Source organism: Lutra lutra, chromosome 9 (genome assembly GCF_902655055.1).
Source record: "Lutra lutra chromosome 9, mLutLut1.2, whole genome shotgun sequence".
In the NCBI taxonomy this organism is placed as follows: Eukaryota; Metazoa; Chordata; class Mammalia; order Carnivora; family Mustelidae; genus Lutra; species Lutra lutra.
Window position 1 is genome coordinate 37,309,272 of NC_062286.1, and position 23,466 is coordinate 37,332,737.

General features: G+C 40.9%; 1 protein-coding gene across 2 annotated transcripts in view; it reads left to right on the plus strand.

Moving 5' to 3' along the window:
• TMEM87B (transmembrane protein 87B) overlaps positions 1 to 23,466 on the plus strand; it is a 53,442-nt gene that overhangs the window by 2,375 nt on the left and 27,601 nt on the right. For both annotated transcript variants that reach the window (XM_047744176.1, XM_047744177.1), the window contains exons 2-9: positions 1,962 to 2,022; positions 9,529 to 9,620; positions 12,521 to 12,658; positions 13,676 to 13,729; positions 14,943 to 15,033; positions 17,301 to 17,362; positions 17,598 to 17,781; positions 22,228 to 22,327. In XM_047744176.1, coding sequence (XP_047600132.1) covers positions 1,962 to 2,022; positions 9,529 to 9,620; positions 12,521 to 12,658; positions 13,676 to 13,729; positions 14,943 to 15,033; positions 17,301 to 17,362; positions 17,598 to 17,781; positions 22,228 to 22,327 — 782 coding nt within the window. The remainder of the gene's footprint in view (positions 1 to 1,961; positions 2,023 to 9,528; positions 9,621 to 12,520; positions 12,659 to 13,675; positions 13,730 to 14,942; positions 15,034 to 17,300; positions 17,363 to 17,597; positions 17,782 to 22,227; positions 22,328 to 23,466) is intronic.

The following is a 23,466-nucleotide window of genomic DNA, read 5'->3' on the forward strand; positions in this document are numbered from 1 at the left end:
ATAGTAGTAGAGACAACAGATTCATGAGTAGTTATATACATGGCAGCATCCTTGGAATATTAGTGGAGCACTGGGGACGGGGTGGGGGGCAGTGTCACCTAACTCCACTTTCTAGACTTGATGTCTGGTTGTGTCTTTAAAGATGAGTGGGTGTTACCTGGATGAAGTAAGGGAGTAGAAAAGTAGCAATGCAGGAAATTCTTAGTGTTTCTGCTGAATGAGGTTCTGGTTGGAATGTTAAAGGGGACTTAGGCTACTCTAAGCCTCCCACAGCTTAGCCCTAAACCTATTGCCGCGGGTCTAAACTCCAGGACTCCTAGGGTCTGAGGCCAGTGATGTCCACTGAGTAAAGTGAACTAGAGTCAGGGGATGCTGGGAGAGCTGTGGCCTGTAGATTATGTGCTCCTTCTGAAGAGGTCAGCTGCCATTCAGCTAGTGGATCTTATATGGCAATGTAGACACAGAATTGCCAAGTCTCCTCTTTTTTTTTTTTTTTTTTTTTAAGGGAAAACCAGAATCCATATTTTTATCATGTCAGCTAATCCAAAACATTTTTAAAAGTTCTGATGTGGGCCAAACAGACCCCATTTATAGGTTTGCTTAGGCCACCAATAACAGATTTTGGGTGTGAACGAAGGAGAGTCATTGAAGGATTGTAGGCATAAGTACCAATCACTATGGCTGCTATCTAAGCATGAATTATAGACTCAGATCTGGTGGCAGAATTACCAATTAGGTTATTGCAGAGCAGGAGGCAGACAATGTTGAGAGCCTGAATTGGAGCAGTGGTGGCAGGGATAGAGAAGAAGAACTTAATTTGGGAAGTTTTTGCAAGATAAAGTAGACATGCCTTGGGGATTGGGTGATGGAGCTAAGCAGCTAGAAGGAGTCAAGGCTGGGGTGACTGAAGATGGCATCACCTGCAACCAACATGGTTAGTGTAGAAAGAGAGGAACAGAGAGGAATGTGTCTGCTTTAGGACAGGTTAGTGTGGAATGTCTCCACTAGGGTGAACATGACCTTGAGGCAGTTGGGTATGTGGATCTGGAGCTCAGAGGAGGGGGTCTGGGCTAGGGGATTTGTTATTGTTGAAAATGTTGGGGTGGAAGGTTATCAAGAAAGAGCTGCCTATCATCTGGGGTTTTCATTTCTAACCAGTTGTTCATTGAACACAATCCTTTCTCACAGTGTTTTCATTCTTGCTTAGGGCAGATATTAAATAACTAAGTAATGGATTATTTCATTTTAATTGTGGCAAGGGTCATGAAGGATGGGTCCTAGAGACTGTGTAAGGGAGTGCCTGGCCTGATGTGGTGCCTGGTGGAAGACTTCCTTAGGAAGGGGGTCTTGAACTGGCCTGAGAAACCAGAAGTCTTTAACAAGGTGGACAGAGTGACAGGGAAGGGCTCTTAAGTAAGTTTTCAGCTTGACTACTAAGGTCCTGAGAGCCCGAAGAAGTATCCTGCTCTCAAAGCACTGAGAGAAAGGTGCTGAGAGGTGGGCAGGCCTTGATCATGCAGGGGTCTATGAGCGGCAGTAAGAATTGGTATGTTATAAGCACACATTGGGAAACCATAACAATTTAGGAACAGGGATGGTTGTTTTACCGAAAGTACATTCGAATAGATACCGAGAAAGCAACTGAAGATGCACAAATAGGTCTCCTTCCTGAGCAACAGTAATGGTACAGGGCAGCAGCCCTTACCTCCTGTGTGTTGGCTTTCTCCAGCTGAGGCACTTGAAGCAAGGGCATCCCGGAGCCTCTTAGAGAGTAGACCCATGGGACAAGACTTTAAGCAAGTGGATGATGGGACCAGATTTACATTTTTAAGAAATAATCACTCTGGTCACGGGAGTGCTAGAGTTAGAAGTGTATATTTTCAAAGGTAAAACTGTACTACTAAATAGAGAAAAAAAATTTTTAACTAAATCTTTCTGTATTTTCTTGTGTTTCATTTTAGAAATCAGGACCTTTGATATTTAGAAAAACTATGTTTAACTCTACTGAAATCAGGTTTTCTGGTAAGTACAATAAACTAATACTAACAATAGTATATAAATGAATAACATCATGTGATATATAAGCTGATATATTAATTAAAACTAGTATAACATATATTTTAAGCTATCTAGATGTTTTGTTTTTAAGTGGTTCTAACATGTTCAGAGTTTCTTTTGTTTCGGTCAAGTCTTGGTTATTTTTAAGAATGGATTTTTCTGATCCTGTCTCAAAAAATGTAATATGAATCATTAATTAAAATTTATAATTAAAGTATAATAAGGTAGGCTTCAGCAAAGAAAAGTATTTCACTTCTGTGAAATTTTACTCTGAATCCCAACTTTTAAAACTAGATAAATTCCTTTTATGAATATATGAAATGTCATGATTGTGGTAAAGCCTTTGTCCCTGAAACTTTTGTAAATATATGCATGGTCATAGAATACAATAAAAATTACTAGACACTAACATTTTAATTAGGATTTTAAGTACTGATGTGTAAGAACTATCAAGTCATAGGTTTTGAGGTTTTTAATATTTTTAAGGGGTTTACAGCAAATCTTATTCACTATAGTCTAACTCCTCTTAGTGTTTCCAGTAACTTGATTAGGTAATTCGGTTGCTAGGGTCAAAGTTTTGGAATAAGGAGTAGTTTTTTGTTGGGTAGAGTTAATTGGCTTCCTGGGGATCCAAAGCCATGCCCCTTTTTTCTATCACACCGTATTCATGCATTCACAGATCCTTTGTTGGGTGATTCTGTCATATGTGGGTCTTTCCTGGCCAGCCATGAACTAGAAAGCAGAAGTAGTTCAGAGCAGCTCATTGGTATCATAGATCATCAGTGGTGATATTAACTTGGTAAGAGGAAACTTGGTAAGAGGAAACTGAAGTCAGAGATAGGTGATGAAAAAAATGGGGCATCCATTTGCTTTAATGAATTCAAATCTCAGTGCCTAGACAAGTAAGGTTTCAAAGGTACAGACAAGTTTTGCGCAGTATCGTAGTCAATAAGGTTTATCTGAGGCACAGTTATTGCTAGAAGGTGCAGACAAAAAAGTTAAATGGTGGGGGGAAGGATATGTACCAATGAAAAGTAATTTGATTTAAAAAAAAATACATAGAGGCTGCTGGGAAGATGGCAGAGTAGGAGGACGCTGGGTTCACCTCTTGTTGCATGGCCACCTAGAAAACCCCCACATCGGCATAAATAATCCAGAAAGCAATTGGAAAACTGGCAGAACAGACTCCAACATAGATAAGAGGCCACAGTGAAGCAAATCCACCCACTCAGATCAAAGCAGTGCCACAAGCCTGGCAGTGTGTGCACAGCCCAGACAAGGGCCAACATCACTCCAAAGTGAGTTCTGCTCCAGGGAGAGGGGAAGATAACCACACACCAGTCTGACTGCAACCCCAGCAGTGGGCTGGGGGCAGGCAGCTGGTCTGACTGCAGGCCCCACCCACCAACAAAAGCTTCTCAGGTGACAACACAGGGAAAGTGCCCAAAGTTTAGTTCTACTTATCTCCTATAAACATCTGATCTGACTCAACTCAAGCCCAAGACAACCCACTAACAACATAGGCACCAGATTCTGCCCACAATAGGCAGAGAGCCATTGCAGGCTGGACTGAAGGCAGAAACAGCTCCACCACAACAGTAGGACATCCCTGTAGCAACACACATAGGAGACACCACCCCTGAAGCACCGTTTTCTGGTAAAAAGAAGACATTGCACTGCAGGACCTCTTCTTTATAAAGCCGCTACTTTCAAATGTGGGAGATTGTAGCTGACTTTCCAACACAGAGAAACAGACACAACAGTAGACAAAATGAGACAGAGGACTGTGTCCCAAATGAAAGAGCAGAACAAAATCAGAGCAAGAGACCTGAACAAAATGGAGATAAGTAATATGTCTGACAGTGAATTTAAAGTAATGGTCATAAAGATACTTGCTAGAATTGAGAAAGAAGTGCAGAACCTCCATGAAACCCTCTACAAAGAGATAGGAGATATAAAAAGAACCAATTAGAGTTATTGGACTCACTAAATGGAAATAAAAATAGACCATGTGGAATAAATAGCAAACAAGAGGAATTAGAAGAATGGATCAGCCACCTGGAGGTCAGAGTAATGGAAAGTAATCAAGCTGAGCCGATGAGAGGGGAGAAAAATATGAAAAATGAGAATAGACCCAGGGAACTCAGCGACACTGTGAAGCATAACAGTCGTATGATTGGGATCCCAGAAGGAGAAGAGTGAGGAAAGGGGGCAAAAGATTTGTCTGAAGAAATAATAGCTGAAAACTTACAGAATCTGGGGAAGGAAAGAGAAATCCAGATCCAGGAGGTACAGAGAGCCCCCAACAAAACCAGCCTCTAGAGGTCTCCACCAAGATACAAAGTAAATAAGAGGCCAAAAGAGTGATAAAGAGAGAATTTTAAAAGCAGCAAGAGAAAGGAAAGCGATGACATACAAGGGAAACACCATATAGCTATCAGTGAGTTTTTCAGCAGAAACTTTGCAGGCCAGAAGGGAGCGGCCTGATAAATTCCAAGTGCTAAAAGGAAAAAAATCTAGAGCCAAGAATACTCTATCCAGCAAGACATTCATTTAGGATAGAAGGAGAGATAGAGTTTTCTATCCAGCAAGACATTCATTTAGGATAGAAGGAGAGATAGAGTTTCCCGGAAAAACAAAAGTTAAAAGCGAAACCAGCATGTCCCTGTCACACATTATCCCTTCGGCTTGTGGGCCCCAAATTCACAGTCCAGCCATTCCCCTGCCCAAGTGAGCATGCATGGCCTGCCACCAGCTCAATGCCAAGTCAATATGGCTTCACCTCAGATTGTCAGGGGCTCAAACTGGCACTTTTCCCCTCAAATTCCACAAAAGTGGGCATAATTATAACAGCGTAAGGAAGCAACCCAAACAGTGACACTATTTATGTGGAATATGTAATGGATAAAAGGAGTGTGCTAGGGCACCTGGGTGGGTAGCTCAGTTGGTTAAGCAACGCCTTTGGCTTAGGTCATATTCCTGGAGTCCCAGGATCAAGGCCTGCATCAGTCTCCCAGCTCCATGGGGAGTCTGCTTCTCCCTCTGACCTTCTCCACTCTCCTGCTCTCTCTCTCTCAAATAAATAAATAAAATCTTAAAAAAAAGAAGGAGTGTGCTAGGCTGAGAACATTTCCAGTAAGCACATCAAAGAACAATACATACAGCATGATTCTGGTTAGTAAAAGAAAGAAACCTGGGAAAAAATAAAACAAGATGAAATCAGAGGGAGACAAACCGTAAGAGACTTTTTTTTTTTAAGATTTGTATTTATTTATTTGACAGACAGCAAAAGAGGGAACACAAGCGGGGGAGTGGTAGAGGGAGAAGCATGCTTCCTGCTGAGCAGGTAGCCAATGCAGGGCTTGATCCCAGGACCCTGGGATCATGACCTGAGCAGAAGACAGATGCTTAACCAACTGAGCCACCCAGGCACCCCGCATAAGAGACTCTTAAGCATAGGAAACAAAGTGAGTGTTGCTGGAGGGGTGTGGGTGGGAGGATGGGGTAGCTACTGATGGGCATTAAAGAGGGCATGTAATGTGTTGAGCACTGGGTGTTCTATGCAACTATGAATCACTGAACTCTACCTTTGAAACTAATATTATACTATATGTTAATTAATTGTATTTAAGTTTAAAAAAGGAATTTTCCCCCCAAAAATCAGTAGGTAATGTTTGTGATCAGCTAAGAGTAGACCACACTCAAGATGGTGGTATATGTTAATACATATATTCTATCTAAAGAAAGAAGGAGGCAACAGAAGGGAGTTAGAAGCAAAAGCATAAGAAAATACGAGTGTTAAGTCAGGTTAAAGCAGAGGTCTAGCAGCATGGATGGGAGAGAAGTCATCTTGAGCTGAGACTGTAGGTATGAGAGGTCACTGGCAGGGTAGGTGCAGCATCCTTCTGAGCCATCTCGTTCTGGTGCTTTGGTCATCGAGCAACTTTCAGCAACTTCCGATATGCAGGAAAGTATGCTAAAGGGAGAGAGTTAATCAATCATTATACAACCACTTTACAGTTACTATTCATTTTAAGTGAGTATTTGGGCTTTCTAGATTATACGTCTACATTGATGGTGTGGTGAAGGAGTGAGACCAAGTCTCTGTGTTCTCACAGAACCAGATTTTAGTGCTTGCAAAGCTAAGAATTAGTCCCTTGGATATGTATCTGGCTTTCTCTTAGGTGACCCCTCTTTTGCTACCCCATTCAGGATGCAGTCTTGTGGAGTCACTGCCAAAAATTTCTCAGTGTAATTCACCATATAAACAGAATAAAAGAAATACACTATATAATCATCTCAATATGTACAGAAAAGCATTTGGAAAAAGGTAACACCCATTCATGGTAAAAAACCCTTAGAATTCTAAAACTAGAAATAAAAGACTTCCTCAAGCTGATAAAGGCATCTATGAAAAATCTATAACATAATGTCAGTTTTCCCCAGATTTTCTATAAATTCAATCAATCTCAATCAGAATCTAAGCTGACTTTAATGTAGAAATTAACTGTTTCTAAAATTTATATGCAAATACAAAAAACCTAGAATAGTCAAAGCAATTTTAAAAAAGAACAAAGTTGAAAGACTTCTGTCTGATTTCAGAATGTATATAAAGGCACTGTAATCCTAACAGTGTGGTATTAGTATAAAGGTAGAACATATAGAACAGTGAGACAGATCAGAGAGCTCAGAAATATATCCACACATGTAAACTCAATTGACTTTCAGTAAAGGTGCCAAGGTTAATTCTTTAGAAAGAAGTTAGTCTTTTCAGTAAATGATGCTGGAACAGCTGTGTATCTATACTGAAAAAAATCTCATCTCTTACATTGATCATGGATTTAGACACTGTCTCCACCTCTCTGTCCTTCCCTTCTGGGATTCCATTTGCCCTTATGTTAGACTGCTTGATATTGTTTTATAGGTCACTGAGGCTTTGTTAATTTTTTTTAGTCTCTTTCTTGCTTCATTTTGGATCTTTCTATTAATTTGTCTTCAAGTTCAGTGATCTTTTCTTATCTAGTATTTAATCTCATTTAATCTTATTAATCTTATACAGTGAATTTTTTACTTGAATATGATATTTTTTTAATTTCTAGAAGTTTGGTTCCTTTTTTTCAAATATCTTCTTTCCCTCCTCAGTATTTTTCATTTTTTCCTTTACATTGTTGAGCATATGGAAAATATTTATAACAGCTGTTTTAATATTCTTCTCTGCTAACCATCTTTGTCATTTCCATCTTTGTCATAATGACTAATCTATCATGATTATGAACCAGTTTTTTCTGCTTTTTATATCTGATTTTTGTTTGGATGGTGGATGTCATGAATGTTACTTTTTTTTTTTTTTTTTTTGAGAGAGAGTTAGAGAGTACAATCAGGGGAGGGGCAGCGGGAGAGGGAGAAGCAGACCCCCCCCACTGAGCAGAGAGCCTGAGGAGGGGCTTGATCCCAGGAATCTGGATTGTGAACAAGGCAGGTGCTTAACTGTCTGAGCCATTCAGGCGACCCATGAATGTTACATTCTTTTTTTTTTTTTTTAAGATTTTATTTATTTATATGACAGACAGATCACAAGTAGGCAGAGTGGCAGGCAGAGAGAGAGGAAGGGAAACAGGCTCCCTGCTGAGCAGAGAACCCGATGCGGGGCTCCATCCCAGTACCCTGGGATTATGACTCTAGCCGAAGGCAGAGGCTTAACCCACTGAGCCACCCAGGCGCCCCTGAATGTTACATTCTTAAGTGCTGAGGTGTTGTACTCCTTTAACAACTTTTTTCTGGCAGAGAGCTAAGTTTCTTTTGGGTCAGTTTGATCCTTTCCAGTTTTATGTTTAATTTCTTTTAGGGTGGACCTGGAGTAGCTTTACTGTAGGGCTAACTTAGCACCACTTCTAAGGTATGACCCTGCTACATTTCTCTGAATGCTTGGTATATTTAATGAAATTAATATATATTAATTTCCACTCTGGTTAGTGGAAGCTCAATTAGTTCCCAGCCCTGTGTGATCTCTGAGAATCACTGGACTTCTTCCTATGCAGGGGCTGGCTACTATACAGACAGGCTCAATGGTATCCCTGTCCAGATTTCATTTACTTTTTCTCTAGGCAGCTCCCAACTCTTAGGTGTTCTGCCTCAGTAGTTTTACCAGTCTCGGTCTCAGGTTGGATTCCCTCTGGTTACCATTCTTCAAGATGGCTCACAGTGATCCCTGCCTCCTGGTTTTCGTGACTTTATATAGTCCTCTACCATATTATATTAAGGTTGGTCTGACCAAGAGAACATGGCAGAAGTAATGGCATATTGCTTCTGAAACTAGGCCATAAAAGATACTGTGGCTTCTTCTTTTCTCTCTCTCTCTCTGATGACCTATTCTAGGGAAAGGCAGCTGCCATGTTGTGATAACACTCCCAAAAGAGCTTTTTCTAATTCTAGACTTAATCCTTTTTAGTCTTTCTAATCATGTTACCCTTCTACCTGAAACATACAGTAGTGCTTTGTAATATTCAAAATAAAGGAAAACTCCTTAGCAGAGCACAGTACCCCTTACAACTTTCCTCCAGCACTCTTTTTTTTTTTTTTTTTTAAGATTTTATTTATTTGACAGAGAGGGAACACAAGCAAGGGGAGTGGGAGAGAGAGAAGCAGGCCTCCCGCTGAGCATGGAGCCCAACGTGGGGCTTGATCCCAGGACCCTGAGATCATGACCTGAGCCAAAGCAAATGCTTCACTACTGAGTCACCCAGGCTCCCCTTCTCCAGCACTCTTACCCAGCTTCAGCTCTTCGCCCTTTCCCCAGTCTGTGTTCTGACCATAGCCAACTATTTTGTGGTGGTCATGGACATTTGCATACTGTTCCCCTCTCATCACCTAGCTAATTCCTGCTCTTCACTTTAAAGGCCGCCTCCTCCAGTAAACCTGTTGGTACCCCTTCTTCATGCTCTTCTAGACTATGTTAGGTGCCCTGCCCAGGGCCTTGACCCTCTGTTCTCAGACCCTTATTCTATCACAGGTGCCTATTTAATTGTTAACCCTTCTCTCCCCAGTACCTCTTATATCAAGGACTGGAGTTGTTCTAGTTTACCGTTACTCTTTCTAACACACAAGGGATGCTCACTCAGTATTTTTTTGAATAAGTCAGTGACGAGAACAGTTTAGAGTGACTTTAGAGTAAGCAGTGACCTTACTCTAAATATTATATGATACTTACATATTCTGTTACTCAGTTGATTTTTAACTCTATAGATTTAATATAGCGATTAAATGAATAATATTATAGCAACTTTTGGTTAACTAAAATAATTTAATTTAATGAATTTATCTCACTTTGCAGTGACTTTGGGAGAAATTAGGTAATATTTTACTCACTATTTCATTAAAGTAGCCTATTTTAAATTGCATTCTCGAAACCTTAAGCTTATATTGGAGCATATATATAATTACTGTAAAACGAAACTTTCTTTTTCTAACCAGTTAAGTCATTCAGTTGTTCTGGGCCTGTGAAGTTTGCCATAGAGTGGCATTTGAAGCATTATACCTGTCAAAATGAATATTCTAAGCTGGAGGTAAGTAAAATGCAAATTTTCAGTGCATATAAAACTATGAAGGGGGGATTCCTGCATTGGGCTCCCTGCTCAGCAGGAAACCTGCTTCTCCCTCTCCTGCTCCCCCTGCTTGTGTTCCCTCTCATGCTGTGTCTCTTTCTGTCAAATAAATAAATAAAATCTTCTTTAAAAAAAAGCTATGAAGGAAAAATTATGAGTATAAAGATTTATTAGCTCATCAGGTGAGGAGTCCAGAAATATAGATTGTAGTTTTGAAGTGCCACAGATTTATTTTCGGACTTTGGCAAGAAATGCTCTAATTGTATCAAAGTATATGCTTTCTGGGGTGCCTGGGTGGCTCAGTGGGTTAAAGCCTCTGCTTTCGGCTCGGGTCATGATCTCAAGGTCGTGGGATCGAGCCCCGCATCAGGCTCTCTGCTCAGCTGGGAGCCTGCTTCCTCCTCTCCCTCTGCCTGCTTCTCTGCCTACTTGTGATCTCTGTCTGTCAAATAAATAAATAAAATCTTTAAAAAAAAAAAAGTATATGCTTTCTGAGGAGGAAACATTTTTTCGTTTCCTTTTGTCTTATGAAAAATGTTAATAAATATTTAAACCAGACATGTAAGAACCATTAATAAAGGGGTTGTGGGTCCCATACAAATAAAAATCAATGTAGTTTAAGGAAGTAATGTAAAATTTTTACTTCATCCAAAAAATTAGTTATACAGCCTCCCTAGAACTTTAGGGAGGCTGAGTAACTTTAGTGAGTAGAAGCAGATCGCAGGGAGGTGAGAAGAGAAAAGGAGACCCCCAGGGAAGGGAGGGGGAGCATGTGAGAGGAGGGTATCCACTGGGCTCCTGTGTCCTTCAGCAAGGTGTTTCTTTTGACAGTGCTGATGGTTGCTTACAGCTACTTCCTTGTGAGCTCCTACCTTAAATGATGCATAGGTTTCCTTACTTTTATCTGTGTTATCTTTTCATTTGGGATGAAAGCTACCATTTTCCTCAAATAGTGCCTTTGTGACTTTATCCCCAAATATTTTACCCCTTCATACTAAATACTTCAGTGTGTGTTTCCTTAGAACAAAGATACTCACTTAGATTACACAATACAGTGATAAAAATAAAGGAAATTTAATATTGATACAAAACTATTATCTAATAGATCTTTTTTTTTTTTTAAGATTTTATTTATTTATTTGTCAGAGAGAGAGAGAGAGCATGAGAACAAGCAGGGGGAGTGCCAGGCAGAGGGAGAAGCAGGTTCCCTGCCGAGCATGGAGCCAAATACAGGACTTGATCCCAGGACTCTGGGATCATGACCTGAGCTGAAGGTAGACACTTAACCGACTGACCCACTCAGAATTCCCTAATAAACAGATCTTGTTACAGTTTTGGGAGTGTCCCCTAAACATCCTTTTTAGCAGTTTTTTGTTGTTTTCCTGGTATAAGTTCCAGTCCAAGATCACACTGCCATTTCTGCAGCTTTTTTTTTTTTTTTGTCTTTCCTGACATTGATATATTTGGGGTGTACAAACCATTTATTTTTATAAAATGTCCTTCGCTTCCAATATTTCTGATATTTTCTCATAATTAGTTTAGGTTAGATTAGTACTGGCTTGTCCCATTTTTGGTAATGCTAACTTTGATTAGTTGGTTAAGGAAGTTTCTACCAGGTTTCTCCACTATAAAGTTACTACTTTTCTCTTTGTTGTTAACAATAATTTGTGAAGAAATACTTTTGTATTTGTATGTGAATATCCTGATTTTTTTTTTTAAAGATTTTTATTTATTTATTTGACAGAGAGAGAGATCACAAGTAGATGGAGAGGCAGGCAGAGAGAGAGAGAGAGGGAAGCAGGCTCCCCGCTGAGCAGAGAGCCCGATGCGGGCCTCGATCCCAGGACCCTGAGATCATGACCTGAGCCGAAGGCAGCGGCTTAACCCACTGAGCCACCCAGGCGCCCCTGATTTTTTTTTTTAAGATTTTATTTATTTATTTGTCAGAGAGAGAGAGAGTACAGGCAGGCAGAGAGGCAGGCAGAGGCAGAGGGAGAAGCAGGCTCCCTGCAGAGCAAGGAGCCCGACGTGGGACTCGATCCCAGGATGCTGGGATCATGACCTGAGCTGAAGGCAGCCACTTAACCGACCTAGCCACCCAGGCATCCCGAATATCCTGATTTTTCATCAGTCCTTGTTTTAATATCCTTTGATTCTGGCCTGATCAATCAGTTATTGCTCTGATGATTGCTGAATGGTGATTTTTCTAATTCCATATTTTCTTTTGCTTTGTTAACATTCTGCCATCAGGATGAGCTCTCTCTTTTCCTTTTATTTTACCTATCAGTCATTTAACTGAGCAATCATCAGCATGGACTCATTGATTTTTGCTTTGTTACATGGGTTACAATATGATTTTAAATTTATTTTGCTCAAATTGTCTCCTATTTGGCCAGTAGAAGCCAACTTAACCTTTTCTTGATGACTGGAAGCTGCCATTAGCAGCCTGGTTTTATTCATCCGTCTTTGATTTAACCTTCATTGTAGTAGTTAAATGCTGGTTTTCTTTCTCTCTAAAATCTTTTATACATGGGATCAAATGAAAGTAGCCTCAGGTCAAAGTATTTTTTACTTCTCCGTATACCATTTCCTGTGGTAATACCTTAGTCACTTTTCTTCCTCTAAGATTATGCTTATATTATGTGTTACTGGATCTGAGTGCCTTGGAATGGCTAACATGTTATGATTACCTTGTCATACTTAAAATTATATCCAAAACATTTTTCTTTTTAGTATTCTGTATGTTTTCAAGTGCTCCAAACTGAATAAATCTTTGCAATCATTTAGATACTAAGTTTTACTTATCTTCTTGAATAAGAAGTGTAGAAATAAATTATAACGTAGAATTTTACCTTGGGTAGGAGGAGCTATCACAAAAACAGGATCCTAGTGTTGATGAAGACTTTTGTGGCCATTATTTCAAGAACATTGAATGTTGGACAACAAAATATGAAAACTTAGACTGCAACAGTGACTTGCAGGTGTTTCCCTCACTGACTGTGAGTATCTGTCTTGCCATGTCAAAGTAGAATGTACTTTACTCCCAGTGAATACAAGTATTAACTTAAATTCTATTTTATCAATATTTTGATAAAGAAAGGTGCTTATTTTGTTAATTGTAGGTGTTAACAAGTAAGATCCTGGCACCATTACTCCATTTCACTGTACCCTTTACAGAAAAAGAACCTTTTTCTTTTACACCCTTGAAAAAGAACCCTTTCGTCATTTTTTCCTGGTCTGCTGTCAGTTCCTCCATCGTTCTCTCTCTCTATCTACTCCAGTGAGACCTTTGCCCCCATCATTCCATCAGAACACCTAGTCACGCTTTCCAGTGCTAAAGCTCTGTCAACTTCCTTAGCTTATCAGCAACCAACCTACTTGAACACTCTCTCCTCCCTTACTTACTTCCTCACAGCCTGGAAGATTTGATTCTGAAATGTTAACAGCAGTCATCCATGGGTTGTGACGCTATGGGTCATTGTAACTTATATTTTTACTCTGTAAATTCTGAAATGAAAAATTGAAAGCAAGTCTTCAGTGAAAATAATAAAGGTGTTTTTAAGATTTGTGATAATAAAAACAAAGTTTTTATTTTATTAAATAAATTTAATTTATTTTATTAAAATAAATTTATTAATTTATTTTATAAAAATAAATTAATTAAATTTATTTTATTACAAATAAAAACATAAAGCCTGCATAGCAGAGGTGTATGGCTTGATGAATTTTCAGAACCTGAGCACATCAGTATAGACCCAGATCAAGTATAGAATATTTTAGCCCCTAAACCTTCCCCGCAGTATCGTCCCCACCAAAGGTAACCACTACCCTGATTTAAACAGTAATTTTTCAAAAGCAGGATTTTTTTTTACTCATGTTTGGGCTATAAACTTTTTTACTTTTAATTTTTTCTGGTTCTTTACTTTTTTCAAAGCAATTTTTCTTAATTGTTAAAGCAGTTTTCCCCATAGAAATGCAGCAATATAAAATGGAATTGTTTTATTCTTTTTTTCCAGAATCAGGAACTAATTACAAATACCAGAAATGTTTCAAACCAGGAAAGATCAACAGTGAGTCATTTTATTTGTCTTTAAATCAAATGTTTACAAGTTCTAGTAAGCCTAAAAAGAATCTGTGATGGATAGATACTTGGATAGAGCAATATACAGTAGGGTGATTAGAAGTAGGGGGAGAAAAAGAAGCATTATTTCAAATAGTGTATTTTTTTATGTGTATCTGTATGAATTTTGTATTTACTTATTTCTGACTTTGTTTAAAAATTCCTTTGAAGTTGTAATTTAAGGTTAACTTCTTTGCTACCTTTCTTTCAAATGCCTAACATAACAGTGGGCTGGTCCTGATCATTATTAAGGATGTAAAGAAATAGAAACCATGAATGTAGCTCCAGGGGAAAGAGAATTTGGTATTTGGAGGAATTCCTAAAAGTCAAAAGACCAAGAGGTGAAGAGGCTTGGAAGCAGTTGAGCGTAGGGACTGAAGATGGCTTTGGGAGGGCTAAACATTTGCTTTGATGCCGTGCCTCTAAGTTTCTCAGTGATCTTAAAGAGTGATTTCAGAGTGGAAATATGTTCCACTCTGCAGTGGCTGGAACAAAACTCTGTTCTGCACAGACTCTGTTGCAGGTGGAGGAGTAGGAAACGAAAGGGAAGGATAGGGAATATTCTGGAAGGATGAATGTGAAGTTTGATCCAGTTATGTAGGACTTTGCAGCATTTCTAGGCATTACAGGGGGCAATTTCATTTCCTGGCAGGACGGCTAGTAACATAGATGTTAGGGAATTTAAGTAATTGAACCTATGTACTGAATCTGTACAGCCTTTCTAACAATGTTACCTGACTTCTTACTCCCCCAGTTCAGTTTAAAAACAGCCACATTTAACAACTGAATGCTTGATATTAGAATGAAATATGGGAAGTGTAATATTAGAAAAAATATTTGAATGGTATTAATAAGTAAAACATAGAATGATAGTTTCCAGGGGAGATCCTTTAAAAATATTAAAAGGGGAAAAACTGAACAGTAGAAAAAGCTTTTTTCTTCCTCCATTGCTTTGGGTCTGAGAGGGGCAGGTGTAGGGGCAACACTTCCACAGTCTGCTATCCTTCCACTGTCTACCATTTCTTTCCGTTGTTTTAAAACAGTAAAAAGTAACCCCATTGAATTACTAAAAGTTGTTTTAAAATGTGGTGGACAGTTGCTTAACTGTAGCTTATATAGCAATTTTTAAAAAATAACATAAAGGATTTTTTTCCCCGTTTCAGGATGTTGTAGCGAGAACACAGAGAGATGGGTTTCATATCTTTATTGTTTCTATCAAAACGGAAAAAACAGATGCAAGATGGAATTTGAATGGTATAGTTAAACTGCATGCATTTTTGCTGTCTGCTTTTACTGTATTCTGTATTTTTGTCGTTGACCCAAATCTACATTTTTTTGTTAAAAATGTCACTCAAGGGATGCCTGGGTGTCTCAGTGGATTAAGCCTCTTCTTTCAGCTCAGGTCATGGTCTCAGGGTCCTGGGATTGAGCCCTGCATTGGGCTCTCTGCTCAGCAGGGAGCCTGCTTCTCCCTCTGCCTTTCCCCCTGCTTGTGCTTTTTCTGTCTTTGTCTCTGTCTCTCTCTCAAATGAATAAATAAAATTAAAAAAAAATTATTTCTGTTAATAACAAAAATAATCTGTTTATTTTAAAACTTTAAAACTTTATGCTTATCTCAACTGTAATATTTTTTAATGGATTGGAAATTTAAAATTAGGGTAAATTTTTAAAATTTCAAGCCATAGTGGGATATAAAATTCTTCATCCTTATAGATTTAAAAAAGAATTTTCTAATATAGAAATGGGTAGGCAACATTTTAGTTGTATTTGAGGTAGATTATATTGTCTCATGAAAATGGCCATCATCGGAGGTTTAAAATTTTTATTTTAAAGCATCTGTCTATAGCTTAGGAGTAGAAGGAGCTTATCTGGCAATTGTGGCTTCTGTGGGTCTGTGAGGTCCCTGCCCACCCCTGTCCCCCAAGGTAGGCCCTCTGTGTCTCATTAAGCTCTATGGTTCCTCTCCTAGTACCCAATGCAAGACTGGGCTTACAAAAGGCAAATTTTTTCTTAGAAGATTTTATTAATCCATTTGACAGAAAGAGATCACAAGTAGGCAGAGAGGCAGGCAGAGAGGGGGAAGCAGGCTCCCTGCTGAGCAGAGAGCCTGATGCGGGGCTTGATCCCAGAACCCTGAGATCATGACCTGAGCCGAAGGCAGAGGCTTAACCTACTGAGCCACCCAGGCGCCCCACAAAAGACAATTTTTAAGAGAATGAATGCTTTCAGAGATCTTAGAATTGCTTCGGCTGTCATTTTCTATGAAATTATTTTTAAGATTTTATTTATTTATTTGTCAGAGAGAGAGAGCGCAAGCACAAGCAAGAGGAGAGGCAGGCAGAGGAAGAAGCAGGCTCCCTGCTGAGCAGGGAGCCCTATGGGGGACTTATCCTAGGACCCTGGGATCATGACCTGAGCTGAAGGCAGATGCTTAACCAACTGAACCACTCAGGCATCCCTCGACTGTCATTTTCTAGAGTGAGTGTCTGCTGGACCAGTAGTATAGTCAACAGCATGTGAAGGTCCTGGGCATTTGCAAACTGCTCAAGTTCATCCACTAGGAGCACAGAGGTGAAGATAGTGTTTGTCTTTAAGAGTTGCACAGTCCTGGGGCACCTGGGTGTCTCAGTGGGTTAGGGCCTTTGGCTCAGGTCATGATCCCAGGGTCCTGGAATCGAGCCCCGCATCAGGCTCTCTGCTCAGCAGGGAGCCTGCTTCCTCCTCTCTCTCTGCCTACTTCTCTGCCTACTTATGATCTCTATCTGTCAAATGAATAAATAAAATCTTTAAAAAAATGCAATCTTTAAAAAAAAAAAGAGTTGCACAGTCCTGTGAGGAGGCAGAAGGTACTGAGCAGACACAGGCATTGCTTCAGAGGAGGCAGAGAACTGGTGTACGACAGGGGAAGCCGGTGGAGGTGGCTGCTCTGGAAGAATGGGAAGTTGGGCCTTTCCTAGAGATGACATAAGGGGCCAGAGAAGAGAGCCAGGGACATTGGGGCCACTCTGCCACCTAGACTGTGTGTTCTCTCACCTTCCCAGGTGTTGTGTCTCTTCCCCTGATACCAGCAGGCAGTTTGAAGACCCCACCAGTTAGTAACTGGAGCAGTTACTGAGACAGTTTGGTTCTGTGTTTGGTACCCCGCTTATTATTGTTGTCTTGTACAACAACCCCAACCAGATGCTTGAGTCCGGTACTTTATCCCAAGTTACATTAAGGAAGACGGAGTCCTCAGTGAGGTCAGTGACTCGGCATGGGGCCAGTCAAAGGCCAGTACTGCTCTGCTGTCTGCCTAAGATCAGACTTGGCCTAGTTTGATACCAGCATGTATACAAGTAAAGGTATCTTGATGAGCTGACATGCCAGTGACTAGTAATTATCCTGCATTTTGTGTGTGCTAAGTAAAAATTCAGCATTTGTTAGCTCAGTTTGTACTCTTAGAGCCTTCTGGGAAATGGGCTTACATTTAAAATGTAATGGGTCATTTAATTCTTTATTTTCTTTATCCCCATCTTCACCAGTTTCTCTTTCTATGATTGGGCCTCATGGATATATTTCTGCATCAGATTGGCCTCTGATGATTGTGAGTATTTCTTATCATTTTTTCCTTTTTAAAAAATGATTTTTTATCCTAATTGGTAATGTTAACAATTTAAAGAGCTCGCGATGGTATCCTTTAGTAGCTAATGCTTTGGCATACACTCTATTTCTGATTCCAGAGTGACAGGAAAATAAAAGACTAGATAACTTGAATGAAGAAGTGTCCATTTTCAAATGATCACAAGCCTTAATTGACTAAATTGCTTTTCTTCCTACAGTTTTACATGGTGATGTGTATCGTTTATATTTTATATGGCGTACTCTGGCTGATGTGGTCTGCCTGTTATTGGAAAGATATATTAAGAATTCAGTTCTGGATCGCAGCTGTTATTTTCCTGGGAATGCTTGAAAAAGCAGTTTTTTATTCTGAATATCAAAACATCAGCAGCACTGGGCTATCAAGTAAGCTGTGACTCTCTTTGTAAATGCAGTACAATCCAGGGAACCCCTAGCATTTGTGAACAGAGCTGTGGGAGGCCTCCTTTGTACAGTGGTTTGGAAACAGTTGCATTAGAGATGAAGAGGACGAGAGCCACGAAGGGAATGTCAGAGTGGGGCTCTGATCTAGGCTAGTGGATGAGCTGTCCTCATTTTCTGTTCCACTGCTTTCCTTTACTTTCCTCCTGGGGAGGAGAAAACTCCCATTCCAGTGATTGACTTAAAACAGCAAAAGTTCCAGACAGGGGCACTTTAGGTGCTACTAATCCTTTTAACATATTTCTCTGTGTTTTTCCCATATTCTTTCTTCTCCTGTCTCCTCCACAAAAGAAAAGAAGGAAAATTGGACCCCAGGGAGTAAAATCAGTAGTGCGGGGATGGATGGTGCCTACAGCCATCTAGTGTTCTCTGTCTCCTCACTGTCACAGAGAACCTCACGTGGCCATTGGAGGCCCCGCACAGTTTACTTAAGGAGGGCAGGGAGTTGGACATCATAGATGTGTGCGTCAGATTTCTAGAAGGTAGCGTGCGAAAAGCCCAGAGAAGTAAAGGTACAGTTGCATCACCAAAACTTTGGAAAGGGAGGTAGCTTGAAAGGGTTGAAAGCTCTCAGGAATGTGCTTCTGAGTGATCCATTAAAATAATCTTTGTACTGACTTTCATAGGTGTGGTTATGTCTGCTATTTATTTTTGTAATACTCCAGAAAAAAAAGAAGAGTGAGTTGGAGTATAGATGAAATGGATTTGGCATAATGTTGATAGTTATTGAAGCTGAGTATTGGGTACAGAGGAGTTGATTATACTGCTTTCTTTATATTGGGGAATATTTATAATGTCCCAAAATGAAAGGATGTGTATAAGAGAAGAAAGAAGGGACAAATATCCAGGGAGGCATATTAGAGATCTTATTACACCATGAAAAGTTAGTGCTGTTTGCGTGTGTGTGTTTACTCTGAACTGAACTAGGAGGGGTTGGCGGGGAGAGTATTCTTGAACGTTAAGTAAGGCAGTTGAGCTCCTTTGCTCTTAGTGGTTGTCATCTCTTGTCTAGGGAAGGTATGGTGTGGCCTTGTCTAGGGAAGGTACAGTGAGGAGTGGCAGCCTAAGATACATGAAGGGATGAGAGGCCACTTGCCATCCTTGGGGACTTGAAGCTCTCTTTCTGAGATGATACAAGGCCTTGAAAGAGAAATCACAGGCTGCTGTTATTGTCTTTGAGGAGTCCTATGAAAAGGAGAGGTGCCAGAAGACCGCAGGGCTCCTGCTGTTTCTCATTTTCCCAAGTGGGAAGGAAGCCTGTAACCCAGGCTGTCTTGCTTAGCACTGATACTGGAAGGATAGACTTTGGAAAAAACGCTGCAGGGACAGGAAACAGTGATTGTTGGACCCAACACGGGGACCTTAAGGATAGGTCACGTCGCATTGACTTGCTTTGTGCTGCTACACTTAGTATAGCTGGATTTCTGTTTTTTTTTTTTTTTTAATTTTTTTTTAAATTTTATTTATTTGACAGAAAGATCACAAGTAGGCAGAGAGGCAGAGAGAGGATGAAGCAGGCTCCCCACTGAGCAGAGAGCCCGATGCGGGGCTCGATCTCAGGACCCTGGGATCATGACCTGAGCCGAAGGCAGAGGCTTTAACCCACTGAGCCACCCAGGCACCCCGAGTATAGCTGGACTTCTTCAAAGTATTTGACAACTGTGATTTCTTGTGGACAAGGTGGAGAAATGTGAGCTGAAAACTGGCTGTGCGACCATGTGTAAAGGGTTCGTGCGCGTAACTACCCGTCAGCATTTTGTCAGTGTAGAGCCGTGTTGTCCAGTGTGGTAGCTATAGACCGCATCTGGGTGTTTGAAATTAAAATAGCAGCTCACTTCCTCAGTTGTCCTAGCTGCATTTCAGATGCTCAGAGCCACACGTGGCCGGTGATTACTTTATTGGACAGCGTAGATGTAGAACATTGCCATCATCCCAGAAACTCCTGTTGGACAGCCCTGGTCTGGAGCAATGGTTCTCATCCCCGGGTGCACGTAAGCATCACTGAAGAGCTTTAAGACAATACTAGGGCCGGAGGCTATGGTTGGCCTAGGCCTATGAACTGGTTCTGTTGAGAGGCTTCCCGTGTGATTGTAGTATGCACATCCAGGGTGGAGAACCACTGGGTTAGAAAGAGGTTTTGAATAATGTCTGCCTCACAGGTTTCAGACCTTGTTGCTGGTTTCTCCTTATGATCCACTTAATGTTCCTTGCAGACCTATGCATATGCAGAGAATACGTGCTAAAATTCCATGGACAGTGTGATGTTGGCAGAGTTGTTAATACTGGGGGTATAGACAATAATTTTAGATGGACCCTTCTCACCTGGAAGTATTTGAAGGATCAAAGAGTTTTGGTATCCTGAATGGAAAGGTGAAACTTAATAGGCAAGACCTTGATCTTGGGGTTGAAGTACAAATCACTGAAGAACCAATGGGCAACTTTTAAAGGACTTGGAAAGGGTGAAGCTGATGAAGAGTAAACTCAGCATGGGCAATTATAGGATGGTTGCCTCCCACTAGCTCCTACAACCTTGGTAACTGCAGGAGGACTAGCAGTGAAGACGTGGAGGTTCCTGTTTGGCAGGTCTAGCTGTACCAGGAAGGTTGTATAATCACTTTCCTCCAAGGGGGAAATAGTCCAGACTAAAACGTTCGTGAAGGAATTTGAAAACACACCACCCTTAACCATTTGTCATCCTAGATCTCTTCACATTCCACATGCTGTCTTGGAGGGCTCAGCTGTTGTTTTCCTCCTGAAGTTTAATCTCCTGGCCCGATGTCTCTCCTGAGCTGCAGACTTAGTAGCTGGTCACCTGCTAACTCTTCTGAATGCCTTACAGACTTCTCAGTCTCTGTATGGCAGAAAAGGAATGCACCTTTTCTGCCCTTGTCCTTGACTCACTGTAGTCCAAACCTAGACTGGCTGAGCCAGTCAATCTTGGCGCCATCCTCTTGCCACCCTCTTCCTTTCCCTCTAGTTCCACATCTGTCTGCAAAGCATTTGATACGGTCTCTTATGATTCCTTGTGGATAAGTTGGAGAATTGTGAGCTGAAAACAAAAATAAGTAGGTAGATTTACTACTACTGGTTTCTGAATGTCTGCCTTGTTTTTTCTGTCTTCCCTGCCAGTGCTGTGCTCTCTTCATCTCTTACCTAGATTTCTGGAATAGCCTCCTTAGCATTTTCCTTGTCTGTCACCCAGTTCCTTTCCAAGCCGTGAAGTAGAGCAGTCTTGATGAAGTGGTCAGTTTTACTCCAAGAGTCAGCAGACTTCCTTTGCAAAGGCCATATAGTAAATATTTTTGACTTTATGGGCCATCAGTCAGTCTCTGTTTCAACTAGTCAGCTGCCATTGTAGCACAAAAACAGCCACAGTCAACATGTAAACAAGTGGGCATGGCTATGTCCCAATAAAACTTTATTTACAAAGGCAGATGTAGGGCCAGATTTGGCCTATGGGCTATAGTTTACCAATTCCTTTTTTACTCCCTTGTTAACTGTCACTGACTTCTCACTGCCCTTAGCATAAAATCCAGACTCATAACAGGGCTTGAAAACCCTGTGTGATTATCCCTGCCTCTCTGACCACCTTTTTTCTTGACGTCCCTCATTGCACCGTGCTACAGACATCCTGAACTTTGAATTCTTGCAGTATGTTTTACTTTTCCTCTTTCTCCTCCGTGCCTTTTCATGTACCTTTAATTTTTCTTTCCCCCTAATTTCCCCCAAATAGTTAATTTTTACTAGGCCTTGAAATCCTGACTTAGATATTACTTCTTCTGAGAACCCACTTATACCTCCCTCAGGTGTGGATTAGGTTGGCTTCTTCACAGTCCTGGGAGATACTGTGTTGCCTATAGGACTCATCACGCAGAGTTGTGTTGTTGTGTCTGTTTACTTGTCCTAACCAGAATATAATCTCATGAGGGCAGTGATCATGGTGTCTCTTTTCCCATTATAGTCACACAGTAGGAGCATAAGTGAATAAATGATGAAGGCAACTTGGAGAAAAGAAAGCTCTAGAGGACCTTATGGTTTTCAAATATACATAGGACAGAAAGAGTGATATAGTTCTTCGTAGCCTCAAGGGGAACAACAAGAACAGAGGGAAATTGAGGGAGCCAGCTTTTAGATTGATGTATGCAAGCGGTGCCCAATAGTGCTGGCAAATACGGGGTCAGTTAATTCTTCAGGAGTAACAAATTCCCCTTCAATGAGGCTTTCAAACATCAGATGGATTAGTTGACCTTTAAAGTAAATATGTCCAGTTCACCTGGGGTCCGAATGTAGTTATACACAGTACATATTTAGAATTTTGGTGGCAGGCCTCTAGATGTATACAGAATGAATTCTTTTCTTTCCTCCCCACAGCCCAAGGTTTATTGATATTTGCAGAGTTGATATCTGCAGTTAAAAGGACATTGGCTCGCCTCCTCGTGATCATTGTGAGTCTGGGCTACGGCATTGTGAAGTAAGTACTGGCGTGTTGGAAAGATACCGAGCTTCCAGTCTTGTGACTCCTCCCATCTACATTATGAGTCTGTGAAACTGGACACATCTCAGTATCATTCTACAAACCCTGTAGGGAAACACCTGCAAGAAGGTGTTTTTAAGGGATTTCCATGTACTGACCACTTTACACTGTCCTCAGATAAAGATCTTGAATTTGAATTTCAGTGGCTTTTTTTTTCTTTTAAAGATTTTATTTATTTTTTTGACAGAAAGAGAAAGATCACAAGTAAGCAGAGAGACAGGCAGAGAGAGGGGGGGAAGCAGGCTCCCTGCTGAGCAGAGGGCCCGATGCAGGGCTCAATCCCAGGACCCTGAGATCATGACCTGAGCCGAAGGCAGAGGCTTAATCCACTGAGCCACCCAGGCGCCCCTCCAGTGGCTCTTTATAGTTAGATGAATACGTCATCAACTTTAAGGATAGGAAAATTTTAAATGATTCTTAAAGTTCGAACCATTTTCTCTTTCCTAGACACATAGTTAGCTTTTTTTGGAGCATGGAGCTCCATGCATGGAGCCCCACGCAGGGCTTGAACTCATGACCTCGAGATCAAGACCTAAGCTGAGATCAAGAGTCGGACGCTCAACTGACTAAGCCACCCAGTCACCCCAAATTATGCTTTTACGATTGTATTTGAGTATTGAGTATTGTAAGGGAGAGAGGACTAAACAGGTCAGCAGATTTCAGACTAAAACCTGGCCATCCAGGAAGGACCCTGCTTCTTCCAGACCCTCTTGGGCCCCATCTTTTCTCTCCCATGCCCATGAGTCACTGGGAATGACCATGGAAGAGCTTGTCCTCTTTATCCTCTCTGCCCTTTTGTTTGGACTGTTCTCCTTCTGTAAAACTCTCAAGCTTTCAAACTGGAGCACCTGCTTTATCTTCCTACTGCAGTTGCCTTTCAAGTTCCAGATTTCTGCCCTCATCCCTTAATTCTCCCGAGTACTTGCTTCTCTCTGTTTCTCAGCGCTTCCCCATGTGCCAGAATTCCCTGTGATTTCGTATCCGTGTGGGTGCTCCTGTGAGTAACCTGATCTCACCTCCCCACCTCAGCTGCTCTCACCTGTCCCCTCACCTCAATTATGATTCCCACTCCACTT